General features: G+C 48.0%; 1 protein-coding gene across 6 annotated transcripts in view; it reads left to right on the top strand.

Moving 5' to 3' along the window:
- ptprk (protein tyrosine phosphatase receptor type K) overlaps positions 1–26,674 on the top strand; it is a 72,166-nt gene that overhangs the window by 24,558 nt on the left and 20,934 nt on the right. For all 6 annotated transcript variants that reach the window (XM_084699592.1, XM_084699590.1, XM_084699595.1 and 3 more), the window contains exons 3-10: positions 4,448–4,719; positions 10,967–11,048; positions 11,978–12,093; positions 12,439–12,613; positions 16,160–16,453; positions 24,720–25,022; positions 25,722–25,831; positions 25,994–26,195. In XM_084699592.1, the coding sequence (XP_084555718.1) occupies positions 4,448–4,719; positions 10,967–11,048; positions 11,978–12,093; positions 12,439–12,613; positions 16,160–16,453; positions 24,720–25,022; positions 25,722–25,831; positions 25,994–26,195 (1,554 nt within the window). The remainder of the gene's footprint in view (positions 1–4,447; positions 4,720–10,966; positions 11,049–11,977; positions 12,094–12,438; positions 12,614–16,159; positions 16,454–24,719; positions 25,023–25,721; positions 25,832–25,993; positions 26,196–26,674) is intronic.

The raw sequence follows: 26,674 nt of genomic DNA, 5'->3' as shown, positions 1-26,674 counted from the left end.
GAGGACGAGTGCCAGACACAGATCATTTAAGGGAAGGGTATGGTGGACGGACACTTGAGGGCCCGTCACTAGGAATGTTTATGTTGTCAGTTCTTTCCGTCTCCCAGCTGTTGTGGTATTTGGTAAATACGTTTGTTGCACATCTCACTGCCCAGAAAAGTGAGGCATTCTTCAGCCCACCCCAGTCCAGCCCACTGCTTTATCTTAGTGGAGTAGAGATTGCTTGAAGGATGAGATGCATAGGGGTGGATAGATGGTTAGGTATGAGGGGAGGAGGGGAAGAGGAATATGTGGAGGAGGAGGATGAAAATCGTGGAGGAGTGGTGGATAAAAGACAGACATATCAGGGAGTATCAATGGTGTTGTCACAGCAAGATAACCACTGTAATTTACCTCCCATTCTTATCGCTACGACAACCCAGCTTGAGTGACATTTTAGGAAAGGTTTAGTCTAACTACTACAAAAGTGGTGTTTACCCCCCCCCCCCCCCAACATGCACACACACACACACAACACACCTCCCAGATAAATTGTTGTTTACCGGTGCTTATAGCAGGTTGAAACTAGCATAGTGTAGATTGTGTGTGTGTGTGTGTGTTTGTATGTGTGTGTGTGTGTGTGTGTGTGTGTGTGTGTGCTGGGCTTAGTGGGTAGCAACAGACTGTCAGTAGTATTATACAGGACAGAAGTAGCCCTGGTGACTGTTAACTGGCAGCTCATACTAGCAGAGGGGACAGCCATCTTGTATGATGGCAGCCTTGGTCTGGGTTTCTGACAGCTATCTTACAGAGTGACACATCTTACAACACACAACATCTTGTTGACCATCATTCCCCATTTTATGGAAGCCATCTTGTCAACCAGCCTCTAACAGACATCTTATGTAGTGGCATCCCTGAAATGGTAGCCATCTTATAGACTGACATTCCTCGTATAGCAGCCATTTTGTTTGGTTAAGTAAATCTAGTTTATTTGTATACAATTCAGTATATATGGTCTATTTGTTGTCCATGCTCTCTGCACAATTCTCTTTGAAACAAAGCAAATCATTCTTTACCTCTCCGAACAAAACCTATAAGCCTCTCTGTAAAACCCTATTCTCAGCAGAAAAGGCAATAGGAAAACAGAAGTGCACAGAGAGAAACAGGCAGTACAGTTGGAACAGAAACAGCCACATCAACAACCCTGCCAAGCCAACAATGGCCCACTTAGCGCCGGAAATTGGCTTTTGATGGAGGTTGTGTGTCAGTGTCTTTTGTGTGTGTGTATATGTGCACACCTATTTGTAAGAGTCTGTGTGTGTGTGTGTGTGTGTGTGCGCGCATGCGTGTGTGACAGAAGGAGAGAGTGATAGGGCAAGGTTGGATACAGGGTGGGAGGAGGAATAGGTGTGTGTGTGTGTGTGTGTACATATAAGTGTTGGGTGAAAGAGGGGTGGAGGTGTGTAGATGATTATGAGAACAATAGTAAGATGCCACAAGGAGTATGAGGCAGTTGAGCAAGTGATGCTCTCTCATTCTCTCATTCTCTCTTTCTCTCTTTCTCTCTTTCTCTCTTTCTCTCTTTCTCTCTTTCTCTCTTTCTCTCTTTCTCTCTTTCTCTCTTTCTCTCTTTCTCTCTTTCTCTCTTTCTCTCTTTCTCTCTTTCTCTCTTTCTCTCACTTTTCCTATATCTTCCTTTTCTATCTCTTTCCTCACTCACCTCTCCCCTTACAAAGTCAACTAAGCACCACATTCAATGGATTTAAACACTTTTACACTATTTGCCCCTTTGATTTGCCAAAGAATTTTTTAGTGGAGTCCTGGACGACATTAATTGACCAGGCTGGTGCCTGGTGGTCCTGGTAGATGTTAGTAGACCAGGTTGGTGCCTGGTGGTCCTGGTAGATGTTAGTAGACCAGGCTGGTGCCTGGTGGTCCTGGTAGATGTTAGTAGACCAGGTTGGTGCCTGGTGGTCCTGGTAGATGTTAGTAGACCAGGCTGGTGCCTGGTGGTCCTGGTAGATGTTAGTAGACCAGGCTGGTGCCTGGTGGTCCTGGTAGATGTTAGTAGACCAGGCTGGTGCCTGGTGGTCCTGGTAGATGTTAGTAGACCAGGTTGGTGCCTGGTGGTCCTGGTAGATGTTAGTAGACCAGGCTGGTGCCTGGTGGTCCTGGTAGATGTTAGTAGACCAGGTTGGTGCCTGGTGGTCCTGGTAGATGTTAGTAGACCAGGCTGGTGCCTGGTGGTCCTGGTAGATGTTAGTAGACCAGGCTGGTGCCTGGTGGTCCTGGTAGATGTTAGTAGACCAGGTTGGTGCCTGGTGGTCCTGGTAGATGTTAGTAGACCAGGTTGGTGCCTGGTGGTCCTGGTAGATGTTAGTAGACCAGGCTGGTGCTTGGTGGTCCTGGTAGATGTTAGTAGACCAGGTTGGTGCCTGGTGGTCCTGGTAGATGTTAGTAGACCAGGCTGGTGCCTGGTGGTCCTGGTAGATGTTAGTAGACCAGGTTGGTGCCTGGTGGTCCTGGTAGATGTTAGTAGACCAGGTTGGTGCCTGGTGGTCCTGGTAGATGTTAGTAGACCAGGCTGGTGCCTGGTGGTCCTGGTTGATGTTAGTAGACCAGGCTGGTGTCTCATAGTCCTGCTAAATAGGTTGTAGTGCCCCCTAGCTGCAGACCTCTTCTGTGTTCAATTCTACCAAGCTGCTCTCCAGTTTCTCTGCTGCTCCACATCTGGTTGTAATCACCAGCTCTCCAGTCAAACATCTGGATGTGAGCTGAGTGACTGATGAGGAAGTCCAGCCAGTCGGACTGTTCTCTGCACACAAAGGGATGCTTCCCAGTCTTGTTAACTCTTAGTTTACACTTAATCCGGGAACATGTTGGTACATGCTAACATGCAGGCACGCCCCAGGCCTGTTTAATGTTACTGTTGTATGTTTTTCCAAATATGTACTTTGTTGAATATGGCTTTCTGCATGGTTAGCACTAGCAGTCTTCTTTATACAGGATGTAGACTAGTGTCTATGGTCTTTTACATTCAGTGGATTGGTTCGTCTTACATTTCCTTCTGAATCTGAACTGGTAGTATAGAAATATGGTACAAACAAAAAACGTCCTGGAGATTATTTTTTCTGTTGACATAAAACACAGTAAAAGTGTGTGATTGATGTTCTTGAACAGACATTAGACAGACTTGTTTGTGGAGCGAGAATGTTGTCTTATTTCAGACAAGTCTTTTTCTCAGTGTTGTTGAGATTTCTTGTGGTCTGCCAGTGGATTCTAATGCTGGCCTGTCGTGGTTTACTTTAGTTTGTTCTGGTATTTAGTCATTCTGAGAGTTCTCCATTGTTGCGAGAGTCAGCTGTCCTGTAACCTGAGAGGAATGCTGGCTGTGAGGTCACTGCTGATGGCTCTACCAGACCAGAACCATGTATGTGTTTTTCTGCAGCTTTCTGCATATCATGTGTCAGTGAGAGTCTGGCTCATGGATCTCTTACAGGCTGGATGGTGATTGGTCCATTTCATTTACATAAAGTGGCCATAGTTTCAATGTGGACCAATCTGCGAAAGGCTTAGTTATTTGATCAAGGACTTCACCACCTGGTCCTGTCAAATGGCCCCTGACCACTCACCCAGGAGGGACAGAGTTGATCTCTTGCAGAAGTTAATCTGATTCCTGGATGTGGTCACATTTACATATTTAAAAAGAAGACTAAGGGCTTCTCCATTTGAAATGTATAATTCTTTGGTCAACTTTGGAAGTCCTCTCTATGGGGTTTTGTGGGGAAGTGAAATACATAATACAATAAAGGTACATAACATGGCAACTGAATTTGGCTGACGTTCTTTCTTCCTCTCTTTTAGTTTATTTTCTCTCTCTCTCTCTCTCTCTCTCTCTCTCTCTCTCTCTCTCTCTCTCTCTCTCACTCTCACTCTCACTCTCACTCTCACTCTCACCCTCACCCTCACCCTCACCCTCACTCTCTCTGTCTCTGTCTCTCTCTCTCTGCTTTCCCATTGTTTTTGCTATCTGCCAGCATAATGATCTCCTTCTCATAAAGAAGTAACGCATGAGAGAGATGGAGAGAAAGAGGGAGGGGAAGAGAGAGAAGGGGAGGGGGGAGTTTAAAGCCTCATGTTTATTTTGTACATTGATGAGAAACACACTGCTTGGAACTGTCAGAGAGAGCTGGAAGCGGAGCGGGGTGGGGGGGGGGTGGGGGGGGGGGGGGTGGGAGTGGGGCTCTTGTTATTTGGGAAGGTTTTTCTTTCTCTTCTCTTTCTGCTTTAAAACCAGATAAAAAAACTTGTCAAGCCTCTGTGTAGACATCCATGCCACTCTGAATTCTGCAGCTCTGTCCTGGGTTCTGCTGGTCACAACCAACCACCAACCATGGCCTTGTTAACCTCTGTCTCTTGCCTTCTTCTACCTATCCCTCTCCCCCCCCACACACACACACCCTAGGCTCCTACATGATGGTGGACTCCTCCCAACACGATGCAGGCGAGAAGGCTCGCTTCCAGCTGCCCGTCATGAAGGAGAACGACACCCACTGCATCGACTTCAACTACCTGCTGTTCAGCCCCGACGGCTCGGCCCCTGGGACCCTCAACATCCTGGTGAAGGTCAACAAGGGCCCGGTGGCCAACCCCATCTGGAACCTCACCTCCTACACCGGCAAGGACTGGCTCCGCGCTGAACTCGCTGTCTCCACCTTCTGGCCCAACGAGTACCAGGTAGGGGCGGACGAGAGAGAGACACACAGCACAACACTTCCAGATGCTTTGGCTGCCAGAGATCTGGCAATATGGCTGTAAAGAAGACCCGTCATGGTTTGGCAGCCCGGCGGCAGTGCTTGTTTCCACTGAACCAGACAAAGCCAGCATAAAGCCGCCCCGTGTGTTCTTTTAAATAGCCTGCCAGCCTTCCGGAAGATGTGTATCGTTGCCGGTTGTCCCTTTTACACAGACATCGATTTGGCTCAGTGACTACCTCCGCAGCTACTTATTGCCGATACAGCAATGATGTCCCATTCCCATACCTTTTATACAGATCTGCAAGGCGACATGAAGGCGTAACATTCCTGGCTTTAACAGGCTGGGTAGAAGGGGGTACTGTGTCAGCTCAGGACTGATATGGGAAAAAGACGATCACAACAGCCCCCTGGCCTCCACGACTTTAGATACCACACCACCTACCAGTTAACAGATCTGCTATATACACAGCTTTTTTCCCTGGTCAGACTGACATGGTTTAAACAGAGCTTGTTCTAATGGGGTAACAGACATCACTTCACTGGTGGTGGTTGTGGTTTGGAATTTTTGAAGGGCACATGATTTACTTGACAAAGGTTTTCTGTTGGGTCCTCCTCCTCAATCAAGATCACATTAGTGGAACTGTGGAACTAGAACTGTCAACTGCAACCTGTCAAACTGACATCTGTGTATTAACACAGGGAGGGGAAATTAGTCTCGTATAGATCTTTGAGATGGAATTCTTTTTTTCTCTCTCTCTCTCTCTCTCTCTCTCTCTCTCTCTCTCTCTCTCTCTCTCTCTCTCACTTTATATCTTTATCGCTCGCTCTTTCTCTCTCTGTCACTTTCACACACACACACACACACACACACACACACACACTTTCTCTGAGCTCCAGGTCTGAAGTCAGCAGCAGCAGAGACAGTGATATGTGTTGACTGGGTCTCAGGAGGGGGAACTGACACACACTGTGAGTGTGTATGTAGGGGACAAGTGTGTGTGTGTGTGCCTGTGTGTGTGAGCAAGCTTGCAGAGGGCCACAGCAGGATATCTATCAGCCTGGAACATGTACAGCCTACTTGACAACATGACCTCCTGCCTAAAGGCCTCTCAAAGATCACCTCTCCTTTCTATATTTTTTTTTAAGATTCTTACCTATGTTACTTGCTCCTTCCCTGTTTTACCTCTGATTCTCTCCCTCCCTCTTTCCTTCACTTTCTCCTTTATTCCTTCTCCATCCTTCCTCCCACCCCCCCCCCCCCCCTCTCTCTGTCTCCTTTTCTTCAGAGCAACAGTATGACAGGTCCGATGTAGATAGAACTGTCAGATATGTACTGTCTGTTCCAGTCTAGGAAGAAGATGATGAGATATGATATCCTGGGGATGTTCCGGAAAGCCTCCTCATTTGTTTGGTTGTTGTTTATTAATGTCAGTCCTGTTTTAATGTTTTCCCTGGTGTGCAGAGTAGCCTGTTAGCTGTTGTGTGTAATAGATGTCCAGGTGTTTCGATGCTAGCCTGATAGCTGCACGAGGGGCAGAGACCTCCAGGTGTTTCGATGCTAGCTTGTTATCTGTGTGGGGAGCGGAGACATGGTTGGACTGGTGAGCAAAGACGCTGCTTGTTAGAGAAGCTGCTCTGTTCTTTGTGCCAGATACTTTGTGATTATCTAATGACCCTGTCTACCTAGTAAGTTAGCACTCTCCTCCCTTACTGTCTGAAGTACTCTCTCTCTCTCTCTCTCTCTCTCTCTCTCTCTCTCTCTCTCTCTCTCTCTCTCTCTCTCTCTCTCTCTCCCTTGTCTGATGTTTTCATACTCTTTCAATATCTCTCTCTCCTCATCCCTCCTTTCTTCTATCTCTCAGATAGTTTATTTATCTGTCTGTGGGATTTGATTCACTGAGCTTGTCTTTCTAGTCCTGCCAACACAGTATTAGTCTGATTCATTTGCATTTTACTGCCTGTGTGTACGTGTGTGTGTGTGCACTCTTCTGTGTTATCCACTGTGCGCATGAGCATGTGTAAGTGCCAGTCGATGTGTGATTGTGTGTGTGTGTGTCTGTGGGTGCGCATGCATATCTGTGTGAAAGTGTGTGTCTCTCTCTAATGAACACCATGGCCTGACATGCAGCTAATTGGAGAGGCTGCGTTCTCCAGCTTTGTGGTCAACACAAGCCACGTCTGACTGAGACAGAATATCAACTAGCTGATATACTAGCTGATGCACTATGGTGTTCTGTGTCTCAGTGTGGTATAACTCTATGTCTGTAGGTTCCAGAGGCTGTTTGGTGTTTACGTTCCATTCGATGTTCTGTGTCTGTACGTTCCAAAGACTGTTCTGTGGCTGTATTTTCTGTTGAAAAGGCAGGGTTCTAATACAGGGTTCTACTGTCACAGGGTTCAAATGTGCCTATTGTCCCTTTCTCTAAGACTAGCTCGGTACATTAGTGGGGTGTGTGTGTGTGTGTGTGTAAGTGTGTTACTGAATATACATGGTTGACACCTCCAGATCGGAGTGTGTACTCGATTCAGGACTCTATTGTGAACATGTTCTATGGTGACAGAACTACCTTGACATGTCGAGGAGAGCGTGTGAGTGTGATATGTTGTATAATATGTCCCTGTTGGTCACAACTGGTAATTGCATGTCTTTGTTTCAAATCAGAGAAAACAGCGTGTCCGTGCTGGTGTGTATCTGCGTGTGTGTAGGTGTGAGAGAGAGCAGCAAGCCTGGGCAGACTAGCTTCTAAATAAGGGGTCTCACCCATGGGATTAGGTGTCGTTTGGGAGAGAGACACTTTCTAATTAATACCTTCTGATATCCCTAGGGAGACTCATGATGCTAGCAGGCCTGTAACAGCATGCCTCCCCCCTTCCCTCTCTCTCTCTCTCCCTCCCCCCCCTCTCTCTCTAACTGTTTCTGTCCTTCTCTCGTCCCTTTTGACTGGCTCTGTGTGTTAGTCACAGGTGTGTGTGTGTGTGTCACCTGTGACTAATGATGTTACCAACTGGATACACAGGGTTGACACCTGCAGACAACGTGTGTAAACATGTCCAGGCTCCAAGCTTTCTGATTGGCTGTCTGTCGTTGGGATGTGTGGGTATATGTGTTCAGAGATTAATGTTTTAAGTGTGTGGGTGATCAAACATATCTATAGGAATGGGAGATGACGTGTAGAGAAGTGGGTTTCTGGAGGAAAGTTCAACGTTAATTCCCATTTGGTGTGTCATGAAACACCACAGGAGGCAGAATTGCGTGTTAGCTATGTGAAGAAGTATTTCCATTCAGATTGTGGAGAATTTGAGGGGCTAAACTGTTTGTATTTGTGTTTGTATGCTGGTCTCTCTCTGTGAGTGTGTGTGTGTGTGTGTGTGTGTGTGTGCCTGCATGTGTGTGTGTGTGTGCATGGTTTGGACCTGCTTATGTTCTGCTCAGCACCCCAGTTGCTGTTTGGGTATAACCAAGCCTGCTAAAACTGCTAAATCGCAGTTCAGACCAGCAAACTTCTCAAAGCAAGTTCTGTGTGTGTGTGTGTGTGGGGGGGTAGCTTGAGTTTTTGTGGGTGCGTGGGTGCTGCCACATGAAAGTTTTAATTAATAGAGTGACAAGTGAGGACTTCCATGAGCGTCAGAGTGTGAGTCACTGTGTGTTGGTGCCTGCTGGCCGCCCTGACAGTGTGAGTCTGTGTGCGTGCATACGTGTGTGTGTGCTCATCTCTGTGTGTGTGAGCATTGCTGTGTGTATATACTTGTGCGCATACCGCTGTGTGTGTGTGTGTGTGTGTGTGTGTGACCCTCCTGTAGGATGCTGACTGTGCCGGTCTAGTGCTCCAGTGTTCCATCATAGTATTCTCTCACAAAGCAGCGCCGGGCAGAAAATCCATGTAGGTAATGTAATCAGTGTTAACGAGAGTCTGTAGAGATCATTACTGTATCTAAAATACACTATGGATCCTCGGTCTTATTGATGAAGGAAGCATCCCGGGTCTTTAACGGGATTCTGTTCTGTAGTTGTGTTTCCAGGTCTAGATAAACACAATGTTAGTTAAGGACAGAGGAGAGGACAGAGTAGAGTTAGGGCAGGATATGGTTGAGTATCTTCATACTTTTAAGGTTAATCAGGGAGGCTTCCTTTGCATCGGTTACTCACTGATATGAAACTGGCACAGGAAGTAGTGATGAAGCGTCACTTCTCATCTCAGACTCCATTACCCAGGGATCTGTGCAGCGTCATGGTAAAGAGCAGCTGATTGGCCGCTAATGGCGATCAAGACGCCCAGGCAAGCGCCGCGCCCCTCAGCAAGGCAACGGTGGCTATGATTGATTGGAACGAAGAGTCGGAATCTGAAGGATGGGTAGTGGGTGGGGGGGTGGGGGGTGGGGGCTGGGGTTGCTGAAGGATAGATGGGTAGTAATGGATCTTCCTTTCCGACAGCCTTCACACGCTGGCGGCCAGGAGATATGGACGCATCTTTCTTTAAAGGCAAACATTTCACAGCATATTTCCCTCCAGGAATGATGAATGACGCGAGCTGGCTGCTCCCAGGGAAATATAAAACCTTCTCTCTTCTCCTTACCTTCTCAATCTATTCCTCTGCTTTTTCTCTCTCTATATCTCTTTCCTATTGTGCTCTCTCTTGCTTTTTATATTTCTTTATCTCTCAGACTCTCCTTTTTCACATGCTCTCTCTCACTCTCTTTCTCCCTCTTCCTCCCTTCTCCAATATGTATCAATATAGGTCTGTTTTCTGACAGTGTTTATCCAGAGAGCACCAAGCTGTAGCATAATGAGGAGATGGGGAGGGAGGAGCGGGAGAGGGGGCGAAGGAGGGAGGAGAGGGTATACGTCTGGAGGGAAGATGATGATGGGGAATAGAAATGGGTGAAAGACAGGTGTGTGTGTAGGGGGGCGGGGGGGCAGAGAAGTATGTGTGTGTGTGTGTATGTGTGTGTGTGTGGAGGGGGAAGGGGGCGGGTGTGTGTGTGTTTTGGGTGGGGTGAGGTTGACTGAGGGGCGAGAAATGATGAGAGGGAGATGGAAAAGAGAGAGAGGGAAAGATGGGAGAATGAGATGGAGGGGTGGAGGGTGGAGGAGAGGAGGTGGGGGGGGTGCTTCCTCATCTGCTTCTCCGTCTCTGACAGGTGAAGAGATGAGAGAGAGAAGTAAATATTCCCCTTCTCTGGCAGACGTGTGTGTGTGTGTGTATGTGTGTATTTTGTTAGCTTGTTTGTTTGCTTATGTCTCTGACTGGGTGTGTTCTTCTAAGGCGTGCTTGCGTTAAAGTGCTGGTTAAGGTCTCTGGTTAATATGCCTGGGCAGACAGGGTAACCTTGGATGCATGCTTGTCCATGTAGACACAAACACATGCTTGTACTTTCATAGTTATCACGCAATCCAGCAGCAACAGGGGCAATACAAAACATCTGCACATGAAGACAGACAGAGAGGACCGACAAACAGACAGACAGACACAACTGATACAACTTAGCATAGCTTATTTAATCAAGCACAGCCTTACTCTATTCCTTTATACGTTAAATGGTACCTAAACAGATATTGTAATGCACATAAGTGAAGAGTGCTACAAATCGTCCTGGTCCCTCGCGTAAACATGTGTGAGCATGTCCCTGGGGTTGCTGAGTTCAGAGGCAGAGTTTACCATCCTGGAAGCAATTTAGCACTGTGAGTTGTAAAAACAGGAAGTGTTTTCTGCAGTGTTGTGAGTGTTCTCTGAGGTGGCTGTACATCCAGGTTCTGGAACAGCGGACTAAGGACAGGAATGGAGAGACAAGGTCCATGATGGAGGCACAGCAGGTGGCCTTCTGTCATTACATGAATGCCCCCCTTTCCCCGCCCTCCACACAAACACACACACACACATTCAAACCTTTCCTCTTTGTGTTGGCACCCCAGCGTGGAAGGGGGTGGTGGGGGCGAGTGGGGGGGGCGAACAACAACATTCTGGACTCAACAGGAAACGGTAATTTCACATCTCCCATATACTGCCTCCTAAAATTGGCCACTTCAGACCCCAGTAAGGACTGATGGGCTTCTCTGAGCAGTCAGACTACAGGTCCTAAAGGTTCAACTGATGCCAGCTGGCTGAGTGTGTGTGTGTGTGTGTGTGGGTACACACATGTACATGTGCACACACATACACACAATCAAAATGATGCATTAAAGACGTTTCACTGTATTGAAAATAAACTCTTCTCATCCTCTTGTCCAGGTCATCTTTGAGGCGGAGGTGTCAGATGGCAAGGCTGGCTTCATAGCAGTTGATGACATCCAGGTCCTTAGCTATCCCTGTGGTGAGTCTGCTGCCCTAACAACCCTACCACACCTGCGGAGGAAGTCTGCAACTCCCACTCTACAGTCAATTAGTTAGACACCAGGGGTTAGTTAGAACTTCTGGACTGGGCAGGGATGACTTGAGGACTGGTGGAGGGAAGGAGAGGAAGTGAAGAAAGTAGAAAGAGGAAAGGAAGAGAGTAAAGGAGTGGATTAAAATTGAGTACTGGAGGAGAGACTGGATGAGAGGTGAGTAATGGAGAACGAGGGGAGAGGTAATGCAGGAGGTAGATAAGACAGTAGCAGAGTTTCAGTGAGCAGCAAATGAACCCATTAATAAAGCAGCCAATAGGTTCTGAACTCCAGACATATCTACAGTATGAATGCTATGCTTTATGAAATAGTTTGAACTCTAGGAAGGTTGGCCTTTAGTATTTCTATGTTCTGGGAATTGTTTGTGCTATAGAATGTTCTAGTGATGTGCTGCATGATAAGCTCAGTGCTACCTAATCAGTTTGCTGTAATACGCCTCTCTGTGCTACTCAGGCTAATGTGCAGGCTAACCCTGGAGCTCACTGACTGGTTTTTCAATTGGTGTCTAGATTATAGAAGACAATTAAACTCACAATCACTAATGAAACCAAAACAACTACGGGCTACAGAGTTTCTTCCTCAAAGTGAAACAAAAAACAAAAAACACAATGCATAATTTATGTTAAGTACAATGTTTGTAACAGCACTTTTTGGCAGAACCGAGGAAAAGATTAGCTATGTGTGTGTGTGTGTGTGTTTGTGTGCGTGTGTGTGGTAACCCCAGCTCCCACGTGTGCCATTCTGACAGATGAGTTAAGAGGCGGTCATTAGAAGTGGTTGCCGATGACCGCAGGGCAATATTGACCGTGTCGTAGTGGCAACGTTTATGACGGCTGTAACTGTTTTCCTGCCATAGACAAATCACCTCATTTCCTGCGTCTGGGGGACGTGGAAGTCAACGCGGGCCAGAATGCCACCTTCCAGTGCATCGCTACTGGCAGAGACACCACGAACAACAAGCTCTGGCTGCAGGTACACACAGAGGGAGTCGAGGAGGGGGGGCTGAGAGGGAGGAGAGATTGGATAAAGGTTACTGGGAAGGAGGGAGGGCAAAAGGCAAGAGATGGATGGGGAGGGTCAGGGGCCAGGGTATGAAAAGGAGGTAAAAAAGACGAGGAGAGGGCGGAGGAGATGATGAAAAGGGGAGAGGGAGGGTGGGAGGAACTTGGAAGGAGGGGGCACTATAGGAGGAAGGGAGTAAAGATCTGTAGGTGTGGATGGGATGGAGAGAAGAAGGGTGGGGGGGGAGAGACATGTAGAGAGAGTTGGAGGGAACTGTTGATGTCATTGTTGATGTTTGTGTTGTTGTTGTTTCAGCGGAGGAATGGAGAGGATATCCCAGTGGCCCAGACCAAGAACATCAACCACAGACGATTCGCTGCCTCGTTCATTCTCAAGGAAGTCACCAATCAGGATCAAGACCTCTATCGCTGTGTCACCCAATCAGGAAGAGGCTCTGGCGTGTCCAACTTTGCTGGGCTCCTTGTCAGAGGTGTGTGTGTCTCCTTGGTTACATCAAAACACACACATCCCCACAAACACAGACGTTACATGACACTTGACAACATGTCATTCCTGACACATGCCATTCACACAACACACATCACTTGACATGCATAACATCTGTGATATGCACACGTCCAGTATAACACACATCCATGTCTGTAGCTACTAGCACATCCACCGTATGTCAACAGCCTGTCATGTTCTCCTTACACTGACGTGAACACGCAGCTGAGTTCTCAAAGCTCCATGTCGCAGACGCTTTCATCGCAGGGAAATCTAAATATTCATTACCCTGAGATCAGGAGATAAACATGCGAAGGGAACCACTAGTAGCATCTGTTTATTCAAATGAATCAGAGGCCTGGACATGAATATGCAGATTGGCCTTACCAGAGGGATGCTGCTGATGCTGCAAAGGGTCTGCTAGGCTAACAGGCCAAACACTAATAAGCTAATACACAATCAGGCTAAAAGCTAACAGAGTACAAGTTAATATACTAACAGGTTAGTATGCAACCAAGGCAAAAGGCTAGTCGCTAATATGCCAACGGGTTAGTGCCTATAAAACTAACATACCATAACTTACATTTTAGTAACTATCCACACAGTTTATAACAATATATCCCTATGCTCTGATATGGATTCTGAATAGTATTGTGATGGGGGACTGTAGTTGTAGTTTTGGTAAGTCACAGTAGTTCACATAGGTTGTTGATGGGAGTTGTTGTTCATGCTTAGACACGGCAGTCTTAGTTGTTGTGTGAACAGGAGCAGAGGTTCTTTCAAACCCAAGTCGTTGTTTACATGTTGTGTCACCGTTACAATACCAGGGTCCGGTTTTGTATGTCCCGATGACAGGGCGCCTGAAAGCAGCATATCTGCTCGACGCTGATCTTCTGGGATATTTCTGGGCCATCGATACGGCTCAGCGGTAACGAGAGCTGGCATGACCACGGTCGCGCCGGAGAGTGACCTGAGGCCAGGAGTTTATTAGCGACTCCTCCACCAAACCGCCAGTGACAGTCGTGCCCGGCGGCGGTGTGCTTCTCTCAGTAACAAATGAAACTGTTGAAGTGTTAGATTCTCTCAGCATGGGGTGGGGGGGGGGTGGCGGGGGGTATTGATCTGTGACGGCCCCGAGGATAGGAACTAACCAGCCGCTCAGCTAAGCACCCTGGGAACCTCCCGCCTCCCGCCCCTTGCACCCCCTGCGTCCTTCCTTCCTCTCCCTCCTCCTTTCACCATGACTTCTGCTTCCCCCCTGTACCCATTCCTGCCTCCTTCATCCCTCTTTCTACCCCCGCCCTACTTCCACCACCCTACTTCCACCTCCCTACTTCCACCTTCGCCTCTACCTTCTCCATCCCCTTCTGTGTGTCCCCTGTCCTCCATCACAGTGACCTCTCTCTTTCGTCTTGCCTGCCCTTTTCCACCACCCCCTTCCTCCCACTCCATACGTCTCTTGTAGGAACTAAACTGTATTGACAAGACTGCTGACGTGAACATAAACTAACAACAAACATGCCCGGTGAGCAGTGTCTGTACTGGAGGATTACAGTTGGTGCCTGTACTGAAGGACTACTGTTAGTGTCTCGAAATGTACGTTTCCTCTGAATGACTTTGTCTTTAGATTCCATTTAATAAAGGTTTGAAACATTCTCTTATTACCCTATTCTTCACCAGTGGCGAGCCATAGCTTGATTAGGGTCACGTATATCATGTAATCTACCTTGAACAGTGTTATTGGATCTCTTTGATTATATCTTTCTGCATAGTCTCCCTTGTTCACAGAGGTTGAAACATTTCCTTTTTAAAGTGTCATCCTGAGGCTTTTTTATTCTATTTGAATCCTTTAGTGTGTGTTTGTGTGTTTCAGTACAACAGTGTTGTACTTGTGTGTGTGTGTGTGCGTGCACGCGCAAGCGTGCTCACCATGGTGCCATAAACAAGAGTCTGATTGGAGGGTAGGGAGACGGCTGTCAGCAGCAGAGCAGGGTTCTGGGAGATTTCTTTTTTAAGCGTAGATGAAACCATGCCTGCCAGCTCATCCCTGGGAACAACGCTTCCTGTGTGACAACCTCCGACTTCCTGTCTGCCAAGCCCCACCTGATGAGGCCTGGTAATGATGCCAGGAAAACACACACACACACCTAAAATGGAGACACATTGTCAACACACACACGCAAACTGCAAGACACTTGCGAACGCACACAGCTCTGAGACTACAGAAATGTAAAACTAGGTTGATTTAAACCACAAGGGAACTGTTTTGAACTTCATTTTCAAGTGTTTTTAGAAAGGAGTTAAATTCTGTCAGAACTGAACTGTGAATGTCCTCGAGGGTATGAGTGTGCGTGTTTGTGCGCTCCTGTGTGTGTGTGTGTGTGTGTGTGTGTGTGTCGCATGCACATTTGTTTTTTGGTGTATATACTGTACTGTCTGTCTGGGTCTTGCAATATGCAAATAATTGTATCTTTGATTTCTAGGTGTAGTACATTTTTATAAACTGTATTTGAGAAATATAGTAATCTTGAAATGTTGTAGTGTAGTGTAGAGTTTAGTGTTGTAGTTGTGTTATTGTGTCATGCAGTATTGTGGTGTTTTAGTGTAGTGTAGCAGTACCAGCGTCAATCCTGACCTGCTGGGTTCTGTTGATGTTTTCTCTCCTAACGTCTTAATGAAGTCAGAGTGATTGTGGCCTGCAGGCACAGCCTCACATTAGATAGGATGCTGCCTGACTGCATCTTAATGGCCCCCTCTGCCTCTCTCCCATTATTCTCTCTCCCTCTATTCTCTCTCTCTTTTTCTCTCTCGCTCGCTTCTCCCTCTTTCCTCTCCCTCTATTCTCCCTCTCTCTCCTCCACCGTTTCCTTCGCTGATGGACTCTGTTCTCTTCAAAATGACTTCCCCTACCAACAGCACACACACCTAATTAATTGTGTTTGAAAATAAATTGCAAAGATGCTCCTGCTTGCTCCATTTTAGGTGGTCGCTTTAAAATCCAATAAACCTTAACTTCTCAGGCACGCACACACCATCATGCACACAACACACACACACACACACACACACACACACACATACAAACATGCACATACACAAAAACAAATAATCACACACACACTTTTATTAAGTAATATAAAGTAAAATGTCCAAGTCCACACAAAGATCTGCGATGTAATTTGTGGATGAGAATTGGAACATCAGAATGCACCAATGAGAAAAAGTATTTTTGTTACCTGAATATGAGAGATAACTAGGCCGGAAAACAAACCACTCAACAGACTAAAAGGAACATGTCCTTATTCAGAAAAACCTGTCTGTTCATTTCGATAGATTATGAGCTATGGGTCACTAAATAAGTGAGGCCGTTGACAGGGCTCACGCTGAAGTGCGTGTGAGTGTTTGTATATGTGCGTTTGTGTGTTTGTACATGTGCGTGTGTGTGTGTGTTACAGTGTTGGTGTAAACTGCTTTCCACCAATCACAGCTCAGGTTCATCCTTTTGTTTCCTGTTTGTTCTTCCTACCAGAGCCCCCGCGGCCCATAGCCCCACCCCAGTTGCTAGGCGTTGGCCCCACCTACCTGCTGATCCAGCTCAACGCCAACTCTATCTTTGGCGACGGACCAATCATCTTGAAAGAGGTGCAGTACAGGATGACGTCAGGGAGCTGGACAGAGACACACGCTGTCAACTCCCCCAACTACAAACTGTGGCACCTGGACCCAGACACAGAGTATGAGATTAGGGTTCTGCTGACCAGACCCAAAGAAGGGGGCACCGGTATGCCTGGGCCCCCCCTCATCACCAGGACCAAGTGTGCAGGTGAGCAGAACATGTCTCACAACTCTCAACTCTCCTTCTCATCCCCCTCTCCTCACCCTCCGCCCCTGACTCTCTTCTCCTCTACTCACCCTCCTTTCCTCACCTCCACTCCCTCCTCTCCTACCCTCCTTTCCTCACTTCCACTCCCTCCTCTCCTACCCTCCTTTCCTCACCTCCACTCCCTCCTCTCCTCACCTCCTTCTCTTCTCTTGCGTGTCCTCCAGTACACCTGTTGTGTGATTGGCTGTTGTGTCTCATTAGCATACAAATGGTGGCCCAAGGCTATTACAGACACACTGCTCCTCTCATGTTGTTTTCTCAGGAAATTAAGTGGTGTGTATTTGTCTGTTTGTGTAAGTGTATTTGTTTCAGTGTATGTCTGTGTGTGTGTGCCTCTGTTTATATCTTTGTGTGTTCCTTTGTGTGTGTGAGTACACGTGTGTGTGTGTTCTGGGGGTCTTTAAGGGCTCACCCTGGACTGGAGTCTCATTCATTTATGGGATACTAGGCTAGATCTTGACTCCAGGAGGTTGCCATGGCGCCTGGACTAGCGAAGCGGGGAGAGATTCAGAACTCATATGTAGAGTCACGGAGACAGAGATGGAGAGATAAGGAGGGAGAGATGAGGAGGGAGAGAAAGAGGGAGAGATGAAGAGGGAGAGATGAGGATGGAGAGAGATATAAGAACCAATAGATACGGAGAGATGAGAGACAGGTGGAGAGAGATGGAGCCATGAAAAACGAAGGGAGAGGTAGAGGGATGAGGGAGTTTTGGGGGGGTTGAGGATGAAGAGTTGGAAAGTTGACGCTAACATTCACAATCTGGAAGCGTGGTTCTGTGGGTTTGAGGGAGCAGGCATTATGACATACACACACACAAAAGGCATTATAAGAGAGCTGTAGGCTACTCTCCAGAGAACCAGTATTGTATTTATATGTATATTTGTGCGTGTGCTCTCTATGCTCTCTGTGTAATTTATTTTGTACAAATGTCAGCATGCTCCTGCAGGAGAGTCTATTGATCATGGCTCCGTGCTCTAACACTGAATGAGCTGTCCTGGAGCCTTCCTCTGGAATGGAAGCATGGCTTAAAGGGCCATGTAGAAATGACTTTCTCTCTATCGCTCTGTTTCCCTCCCTCCCTCCCTCTCTCTCTTTCACACACACACACACACACACACACACACACACACGCACACACACACACACACACACACACACACAAGAACCTCACTTGCTAGAACGGATTTCATTGCAATGTCTTTTGTGCTGTGTGTGGGGATTATTAGTGCAGGTAATGGGGTATTATCATATATTTAGGTCAGCAGTGGATCTCAGGGGGAACAGCAGTGGATCTCAGGGGGAACAGCAGTGGAGCTCAGGGGGAACAGCAGTGGATCTCAGGGGGAACAGCAGTGGAGCTCAGGGGGAACAGCAGTGGATCTCAGGGGGAACAGCAGTGGAGCTCAGGGGGAACAGCAGTGGAGTTCAGGGGGAACAGCAGTGGATCTCAGGGGGAACAGCAGTGGAGCTCAGGGGGAACAGCAGTGGAGTTCAGGGGGAACAGCAGTGGATCTCAGGGGGAACAGCAGTGGAGCTCAGGGGGAACAGCAGTGGAGCTCAGGGGGAACAGCAGTGGAGCTCAGGGGGAACAGCAGTGAAGCTCAGGGGGAACAGCAGTGGAGCTCAGGGGGAATAGGGACCCAGTTAGTTAGGAAGTGACAGTCCATAGAACCATCGAGTACTCTATTGGAACATTCTTTGTCATACAGTGTGTGTATGACAATGTGTCGTAAATAGGGTTCTCTAATTGAGTTCAATGATTCTCGAAGGGTTGAGGTATAGGATTCTACAAGAAGGGTTCTGTGGCAGAGTGAGAAGCATGGTTCTAAGTGCCCCCCCCCTCCCTCCCTCCTGGCATATTGAACTGCCAGTGGTGATCAATGCTCAGCTGCTGATATTGATTGTGATAGGCCCTGCAGGCAGAAACACTATTAAGAAGCTCATTTTAACAGTCATTATTTGACTGCGTTCATTTCAGAGGCCCTCTAAGCCATAGAAATTAGTTTCTTTAACACATGGCTGAGTTCCCTTTCGTTCTGGGTACACACTCATATCAAGTAAAACACACACACACACACACACAGGTATAAAGCGTTGAATATTATCATGGTTATCAGCCTGCTGTTAAACTGGCCCATTCACTAAAGGGGGATTTCATTACAACCATTGATCTGAATACCATCACAATGAATCTGCCATGCCATCACCATGGTATAGAGAGGGAGGGAGGGAATGAGGGGGGTGCTGGTGGAGTAGAAAAATAGACAAAGAAGGGGGGTGAGGGAGGGAGTTGGAGGGAGATACACGTACAGGAGTGTGAAGGTGATTACATATATTGGCTGGTAATTGTTCAATTGTTGTAGCTATCGATGGCAGTAGTTATGAGGTGCACCAGATTTAACTCTCAACTCTCCCAGTGTGACAGGCTGGCAGAGTCTTGGTCCTCAGTGATCTAAATATTTTATTCTGAGTGGTATTGAGTCTTATTAATATCAGTTACCACTGAAATGAGATATTTAGATGTTTTAGTCAAAGAAAAGGAAGGAGAGGAAGTATTGTGACTGCCAAATTAGTTTGACGGCTCAGTAACACAGATGAAAGTCATAGTGGCGAGGGACGGAAGCATGGGGAGAGAGAAAGAGAGAGATGCTCGATGGCTTTCCTATCCTCAGGGCAGTTAGTGAGGGTCTCACCACTTTGTCGCCCAAACCACCCCCTCCCCAGCCCCCCAGCCCCCCCTCCCCTCCCCAGCCCCTTCAGTTTAGGGTTTCAGTGGGAGGGAAGAGAGCGTGAGCCAGGGAGGGAGGAGACAGAAAGAGCGAGGGATGGAAGTGGATGAATAGATGGAGTGTTGAGTTTGCCACCCCATGCCCCCACCCTCCTCCTGGGAGCAGAGGCCTGGTCTTGGTGCCTGATGCCTCTGTTAGTACATGCTCCAGCCCATAATAACTAACCCTTAGTAACCCAACCTCACCGTGGTAACACATCCCTTCTTCTTCCATTCTCCCCTTCCTCTCCTCCTACCCTCCTCCTCGGTGTTCAGTAACACCCCTCATGTTCTGTGATGAACATTTCATCAGATAAACTGACTGGAGAAGGGGATGGTATCCTGCATGATATTCCCTCAGAGCAGGTCCCATCCTCTCCAGAGGAGCCGCACACACCCACGCCAAAACCCAAAACGATGGCTTTAAATCTGCTGTTAAAAAACATCTTTCTGCCTAGCTGGACTTTGAACCCCAGCAGTTTCATCCAGGCTGGGTACAAAGCCGTGCATGTGGAACGCTTTTCGAGAGAAAAAAAAATGCTCTCCCTAAATCGACAGCCTGAGATGGAAAATTGAGGACTTTAATTAAGTTCACCACGCACAGGAGGCATCTCTTACTTGTGTAAGTGAACAACTGTGTTGTGAGTGTGGAGGATCCAAACACTGGTCTTGTTTGCATGCTGTAAGTAACAGATGGCTCAGTCACATTATAGATTCCCTCTCTCAGCCAAGCCTGTCTGAAGCCTGGGAGTTGGGATGGGGGGGGGGGGCAGCTACAGGTGCTGCAGACAGAGGGGCGGGGGCGGAGGGGACAGAGATGATAGAGATGGATTGACAGAGGTGGATATTGGGAGAGATGGAGAGAGGAAGGGAGAGAGGAGCAGAAGGGAGAGACACTGCTGCAGAGAGATAGAGAGAGGTGGGGGGGGGAGACACACAGAGAGACAAGATCGATGAGGAATGAGAGAGATGGAAAGACGAAAGGGGGAGAGAGTTAGAGATATGAGTATCAAGAAATTGAAGTGGATCTTACCCAGAAAGAAGTAGAGTCCAACACAGGGAGTGGAAGGGTCCAACCCATGTAGTGGTAGAGTTAAATCCAGGAAGTGGTAGGGTCTAATCCAGGAAGTGAGAGGGTTAAACCCAAGAAATGCTATAGTGGTATAAATGTAGGAGGGAATTAAACTAACAATTATCTCTTATTTACAGATATTTGTCTAGAGAGAGTTAATGGCTATTCTCTCCCTCTCTTAGTAGTATTGATGTACAGTGTGTGTGTGTGTGTGGGGGGGGGGGGGGACCATTAGGCAGATGTGTTGTGCGAGGCAGCAGAGGTTGATGGAGCAGAGACCATTAGAGATCCTGCTCTCTCCTCAGCCTCCCTGCAGGCCCAGCCTGGACCACAGGGGACCACACACCAGCTAGAAACACAATTAAAACCTAATGATATTGGATCTCACTAAACCATACAAACACACACACACACATGCGCGGACACACGTACACGCACACACACATATACGCTGGCCAAGTGTTATTTTGGAGTGGTTCGATATGAGGCTGGATGAGATGAGAAATTGAATTATGGGAAATGTGTGGGCAGCTGTTGTGTGATTGGTTGCTGTCTGCATCGATGAGGCCTCCCACGGGGGTGGGTGGGACCGTAGGAGGGGGCGGAGGTGGGGTGGTGGGGATAAAGAGATGAGGTAATCAACGAGGTTATTAACCAGAATATCTGAAGGCCAGATGCCCCCCCCCCCCCCCTCTCATCTATACAGCCCCCTCACCTAATCTCAACACAGTTGACCCACAGAGAGGTGGGTGGTGTTGGGGTGGGTGGGGGTGAAATTGACAAGGATGGAGCAATGAAGAAATAGAGTGAAAGAAGGAAGAGAAGAAGGAGGAGGTGTGTGTGTGAGAGATAGACAGAGTGAGAGAGAGACAGAGAGCGAGAGAGAGCGAGAGAGAGCGAGAGAGAGAGCGAGCGCGAGAGAGAGAGAGAGAGAGAGAGAGAGAGAGAGAGAGAGACTGACTGACTGACCACTGAGTGAATCCAAACAATAAGAGAGAGAGGAGGGTAGAGAATGGTAGAGAAAGCAATAGGAACCGAAATAAATTGATGAAGGAGTGAGTGTGAGGAGAAAGAGAAATTGATGGTGAGAGAAAGTGATGAAAGCAATGGAGAGAGAGCGCTTTCCTGTGTGAGTAACAGCGCTCTGACAAGCAGCACTTGAGGAAGACAGAGACTCTCAGCTAGTCTCTTACTGAGGGATACTCAGCTAGTCTCTCTTACTGGGGAGACTCAGCTAGTGTCTCTTACTGGTGAGACGCAGCTAGTCTCTCTTACAAGTGAGACTCATCAAGTCTATCTTACTGGGGATACTCAGCTAGTCTCTCTTACTGGAGATACTCAGGTACTCTCTCTTAGTGAGAGAGACTCAGCTAATCTCTCTTACTGGAGATACTCAGCTAGTCTCTCTTACTGGAGATACTCAGGTACTCTCTCTTACTGAGAGAGACTCAGCTAATCTCTTTTATTGGAGATACTCAGCTATTCTCTCTTACTGGGGATACTCAACTAGTCTCTCTCACTGAGAGAGACTCAGCTAGTCTATCTTATTGAGAGAGACTCAGCTAGTCTCTCTTACTGAGGGATATTCAGCTAGTCTCTCTTACTGAGGGATATTCAGCTAGTCTCTCTTACTGGAGATACTCAGCTAGTCTCTCTTACTGAGGGAGACAGAGACTTCCAGAGAAGAGAGGATTTCACCTTTATAATGGACATTTTCTTACTTCTTATCTAGCCTGTTAAATGTTCTGTATATATGTCTGTCAAACTGGTGTGCTGAATCTTGGTAAAATGGGAACTGAATTCTGGGAATTGCGGTCCTGTAATCTGAGAGCAAACAGAAGACTGCTGCTGTAATTACAGTTCTAATCCACCATTCCACCAGACAGACCCTGTATGCTTCTCCAGTGTGTTGTTCTTTGAGCCTGGTGTGTGTGTGTGTATCTGTGTGTGTATGGGCACAGGTGTCTGTTTTTGTCTGTAGTCTCTGTGTGTGTGTGTGTGTGTCTGTGTGTGCACTGAGCCTTCAGAACTACAACAATATTTACCTTCCTGGGAAGACACAGCCGTGAATTAGCATGATATAATTGAACGAGATCTTTCTGCCTCTGGTGTGAGGAGGATGGAGGGGAGGAGAGGATGGGAGGGATGGATGGAGAGGAGGGGAAGGGAGGAAAGGGGGGAGGAGAAGATAGGAAAGGGGCAAGACGAGGAGAGTACAAGAGGGTGGGAGGGGGAAAGGAGAGAAGAGAAGAGGAGAGGAGGAAGGGGAATCCAATGTTCCTCCATGCCTTCTACTGTCAGATAACTGATGGAAGAGTCTGCTTTAGCATGTGTGTGTGTGTGTGTATGTTCAGTTTGCTGAATGTGTGTGTTCAGTCTCTTGAGAGTATGTGTGTGTGTTTGTATAGTTTAGAACGTTTTGTCGATGTGCAAGTGGGCATGTCTGTTTTTGTGGATAGTTGATTGTAGGAGGTTGAACAGAGAGGGGAAAACAAGCAATACATATAGAGAAAAGTAGAGTAAAAGTAGAGGGGGAGAGAGATGGTAGAGGGAGCACTATGGAGGGATTGAAAGGAAGAGACGGAGGGAGTGAACGAGGGTGTGTTGTTGCTCAGACAGTGTTAGAGCAGTCTTTGTTCTTCGTCAGTGACAGATGTGGTGTCCCCAGAGATGGGGACACCAGGGAGTGAGAGGCCACATTGTTGGGACACGTCCCACTTGGACACACTCCAGATCTTCCTACCCCTCATACCTCTGTCTTTCCCTCCCTCCCTCCCTCCCTCCCTCCCTCCCTCCCTCCCTCCCTCCCTCCCTCCCTCCCTCCCTCCCTCCCTCCCTCCCTCCCTCCCTCCCTCCCTCCCTCCCTCCCTCCCTCCCTCCCTCCCTCCCTCCCTCCCTCCCTCCCTCCCTCCCTCCCTCCCTCCCTCCCTCCCTCCCTCCCTCCCTCCCTACTCCACTCCGCACTATTTAGGTATCTTTAGAGTACAAGTTAACAAATTGCCTAGAGCCTTGCTCCATGATGATCTGTGTGTGGTTGTGTGTGTGTGTGTGTGTGTTTGTGGGTATGTCTCCAGAAACTATATCTCCTGTAAACTTAAACCCGAAAAAAGCTGCTGGATTTTAGCATCACAGCTGATCGATGGAATTTATTATAAGTGTGAGGGGTATGTGTGTTTGTGTGTGTGTGTGTGTGTGTGCGTGTGTGTGTGTGTGAGACTAATCTGTAAAGTTAATGCAGGAGATCAGGTGTATTGATCAGGACTGAAGGCACACACCTTGTTAATCATCGTCCGGGGCCGAGGAACACACTGAAGAGAGAGGGAGGGAAGGAGAGAGATAGAGAGGGATAGAGTGAGAGGGAAGGAGAAGGATAGAGAAAGCAAGAGTGAGAGGGAAGGAGAGAGGGACAGGGAGAGAGATCAAGAAAGAAAGAGAAAGATTGAGAGGGAGGGAGAGAGATGTAGAACTGAAAGGATGGATGTCGGGAGGGACGGAGGAAGGGAGTGGAGGAGAGGGAGGTAATGCTATTGTCTTATCAAACCAAATGTATCTTTTTGTTTTAAGGTCTGTGGTTGAAGATTGTGTGTGTGTGTGTGTACTGTAAGGAAGTTCTTATTGTCTGCTTGACATTTCAAGTCTGAGATGATCTGTATTTGGTAATTTAAATGAGGCTTCTCTCCTCTCATCCACTCTTCTCTCCTCCTTCTGACCTTGACCAGACCAGTAAACGGTTCTCCTATAAACACTCCCTTCTTCTCTCCATCCTTCCATCATTCAGATGTGTCTCCAGACCTGTCCACGTTTAATCATCTCCTGCGGAAATGACCCTCTCTGTGTCTGTCTGTCTGTCTGCATGCGCATGTGTCTGTGCATGTTGTTGCGTGTCTGTGTATCGCGTGTGTGAGTGAGTGACAGGAAAATAATGACTTGTTAGAGGAAGAGGTGCCTGTTGGGGATGAGTGCCTGTGTCCTTGTCTCCCTGTCTGCCATCTCCCCCTCTCTGCTTTTGTTTCAGTAATTATCTGTGTGTGTGTAAATGGTCCTCCTGCTATTGAACTATCATGTCACCGGCTGACGACGCGCACAGCAGAAATTGAATTTCAGTCTGGGGGTTCAGCAGGCGTTTATTAAATGCTTGTTCTGTCAGGAAGAGGGGGAGGAAGAAGGAGTAGCTGGGGGGGGGGGGAAGGTGGAAGCGGAGAGAGAGAGATGGAGAGAGGTCAACAGCTTTCACCCAGCAGTCTCTGGTCTATTATAGACAACCTGTAGACACTTTAGTGCATTGACGCACACACATACAAACACACACACACACACACACACACACAAACCAGTTTAATGTTAACAGCCCCCCTTCTCCTCAGAGCCCATGCGAACCCCTAAGAGCCTGAAGATAGCTGAGACGCAGGCCCGCTTCATCGCTGTGGACTGGGAGTCTCTGGGCTACAACATCACACGCTGCCACACCTTCAACGTCACCATCTGCTACCACTACCACAGCGCCCTCAACCAGAGCAGGGCCGACTGCCTGGACATGGACCCCAAAGCTCCCCGCCACGTGGTGGCCGGTCTGCCCCCCAACACCAACGTCAGCCTGAAAATGATCCTTACCAACCCAGAGGGCCGCAAGGAGAGCGACGAGACCGTCATCCAGACGGACGAGGACGGTAGGTGGACCCGTGTCTGGTGTGTCTCCTGGTCTCCGCTGTCCTGTCCTGTAGGTGTCTTCTTGTCTCCTGTCCATTCAGTGACGTCTGTATTATGCTGCCCCCTCTTCTCCTTTCCCTTACATCGTGTTTTATCTTTGTCCCCTATGTCATGTTGTCCCCTTGTCCCCTATGTCATGTTGTCTCCTTGTCTCCTATGTCATGGTGTGTCCTTGCCCCCTATAACATGTTGTGTCCTTGCCCCCTGTGTCATGTTGTCTCCTTGTCTCCTATGTCATGGTGTGTCCTTGCCCCCTATAACATGTTGTGTCCTTGCCCCATGTGACATGTTGTGTCCTTGCCCCCTAGGACATGTTGTGTCCTTGCCCCCTATGACATGTTGTGTCCTTGTCTCCTATGACATGTTGTGTCCTTGTCTCCTATGACATGTTGTGTCCTTGCCCCCTATGACATGTTGTGTCCTTGTCTCCTATGACATGTTGTGTCCTTGCCCCCTAGGACATGTTGTGTCCTTGCCCCCTATGACATGTTGTGTCCTTGTCTCCTATGACATGTTGTGTCCTTGTCTCCTATGACATGTTGTGTCCTTGTCTCCTATGACATGTTGTGTCCTTGCCCCCTATGACATGTTGTGTCCTTGCCCCCTGTGACATGTTGTGTCCTTGCCCCCTGTGACATGTTGTGTCCTTGTCTCCTCAGTGCCGGGCCCAGTCCCGAGCCGCTCCCTGAGAGCCACGCCCTTTGAAGACAAGATCTTCCTCTACTGGAAAGACCCTCTGGAGCCCAACGGGGTCCTCACCCAGTATGAGGTAGGTGGAGGGAGAGGGTAAGGGAGAAGGTAGCCAGCAGAGGTACAAATCTCCTTCCTACCCGAGTGTCTCCATGTTTAAACACCTTCTTCTTGATCCCCATCATCCTTCTCTTTTCCATCCTCCTCCTCCCCTTCCTTCTCTTCGTCTTCATCCAACCAGATCAGCTACTGTGGGGTGCGTTCGTTCGACCCCTCAGTGTCTTTGCTGCGCCCCCCGCTGGTGGTGTCCCTGCCCTGCAACTCCTCCCACCACCTGTTCTCCCAGCTCCACCCAGGCACCACCTACCAGTTCCTCATCAGAGCCTCCACCTCCAAGGGTTTCGGACTGCCAGCCACACTCAACGTCACCACCAACATCTCAGGTACATCTCCCCTCCAATCCCCTTGGTTGGTTCTGCCGGCCCTTTCATGTTCTGCCTTATGATTGGTTAGAATGTTATCTTAATCCCTAGTGTGATTTGTCCACATCACCTATGAAGAGAAACTTGTACGTGAAGCCTTATATTTTGAATCCATATTATATTGTTATAGGTGTATTTATGTGCATATGAGTTTATGAGTGTGTGTTAGGGGTGTACAGTATTCATGTGTCGGTGTGTAGCAATGCCCTTTTTATCTGCTAATATCAGCTCCAGGCTCAGTAAGGTATTCATCAGATGAACAGGTGAGAGGAAGAGGGAGAGCACCCTGAACAAGATGAAAGACTTCTGACTCAAATAAGGGAGAGAGAGAGAGAGAGGGGGGGGGGGGAAGAGGAGCAGAGAGAAAGGGGAGAGGAGAGCAAGAGGTGGACGGATGGTGAGAGAGATAAGTCTAGAGGGGGAGAGGAAAGTGAAACCGC

This window comes from Hypomesus nipponensis, chromosome 6 (assembly GCF_054491055.1).
Source record: "Hypomesus nipponensis isolate SF chromosome 6, ASM5449105v1, whole genome shotgun sequence".
NCBI classification, from domain to species: domain Eukaryota; kingdom Metazoa; phylum Chordata; class Actinopteri; order Osmeriformes; family Osmeridae; genus Hypomesus; species Hypomesus nipponensis.
Note: the sequence above shows the minus strand (reverse complement) of the source record. Positions and strands in the feature narration are given on the sequence as shown.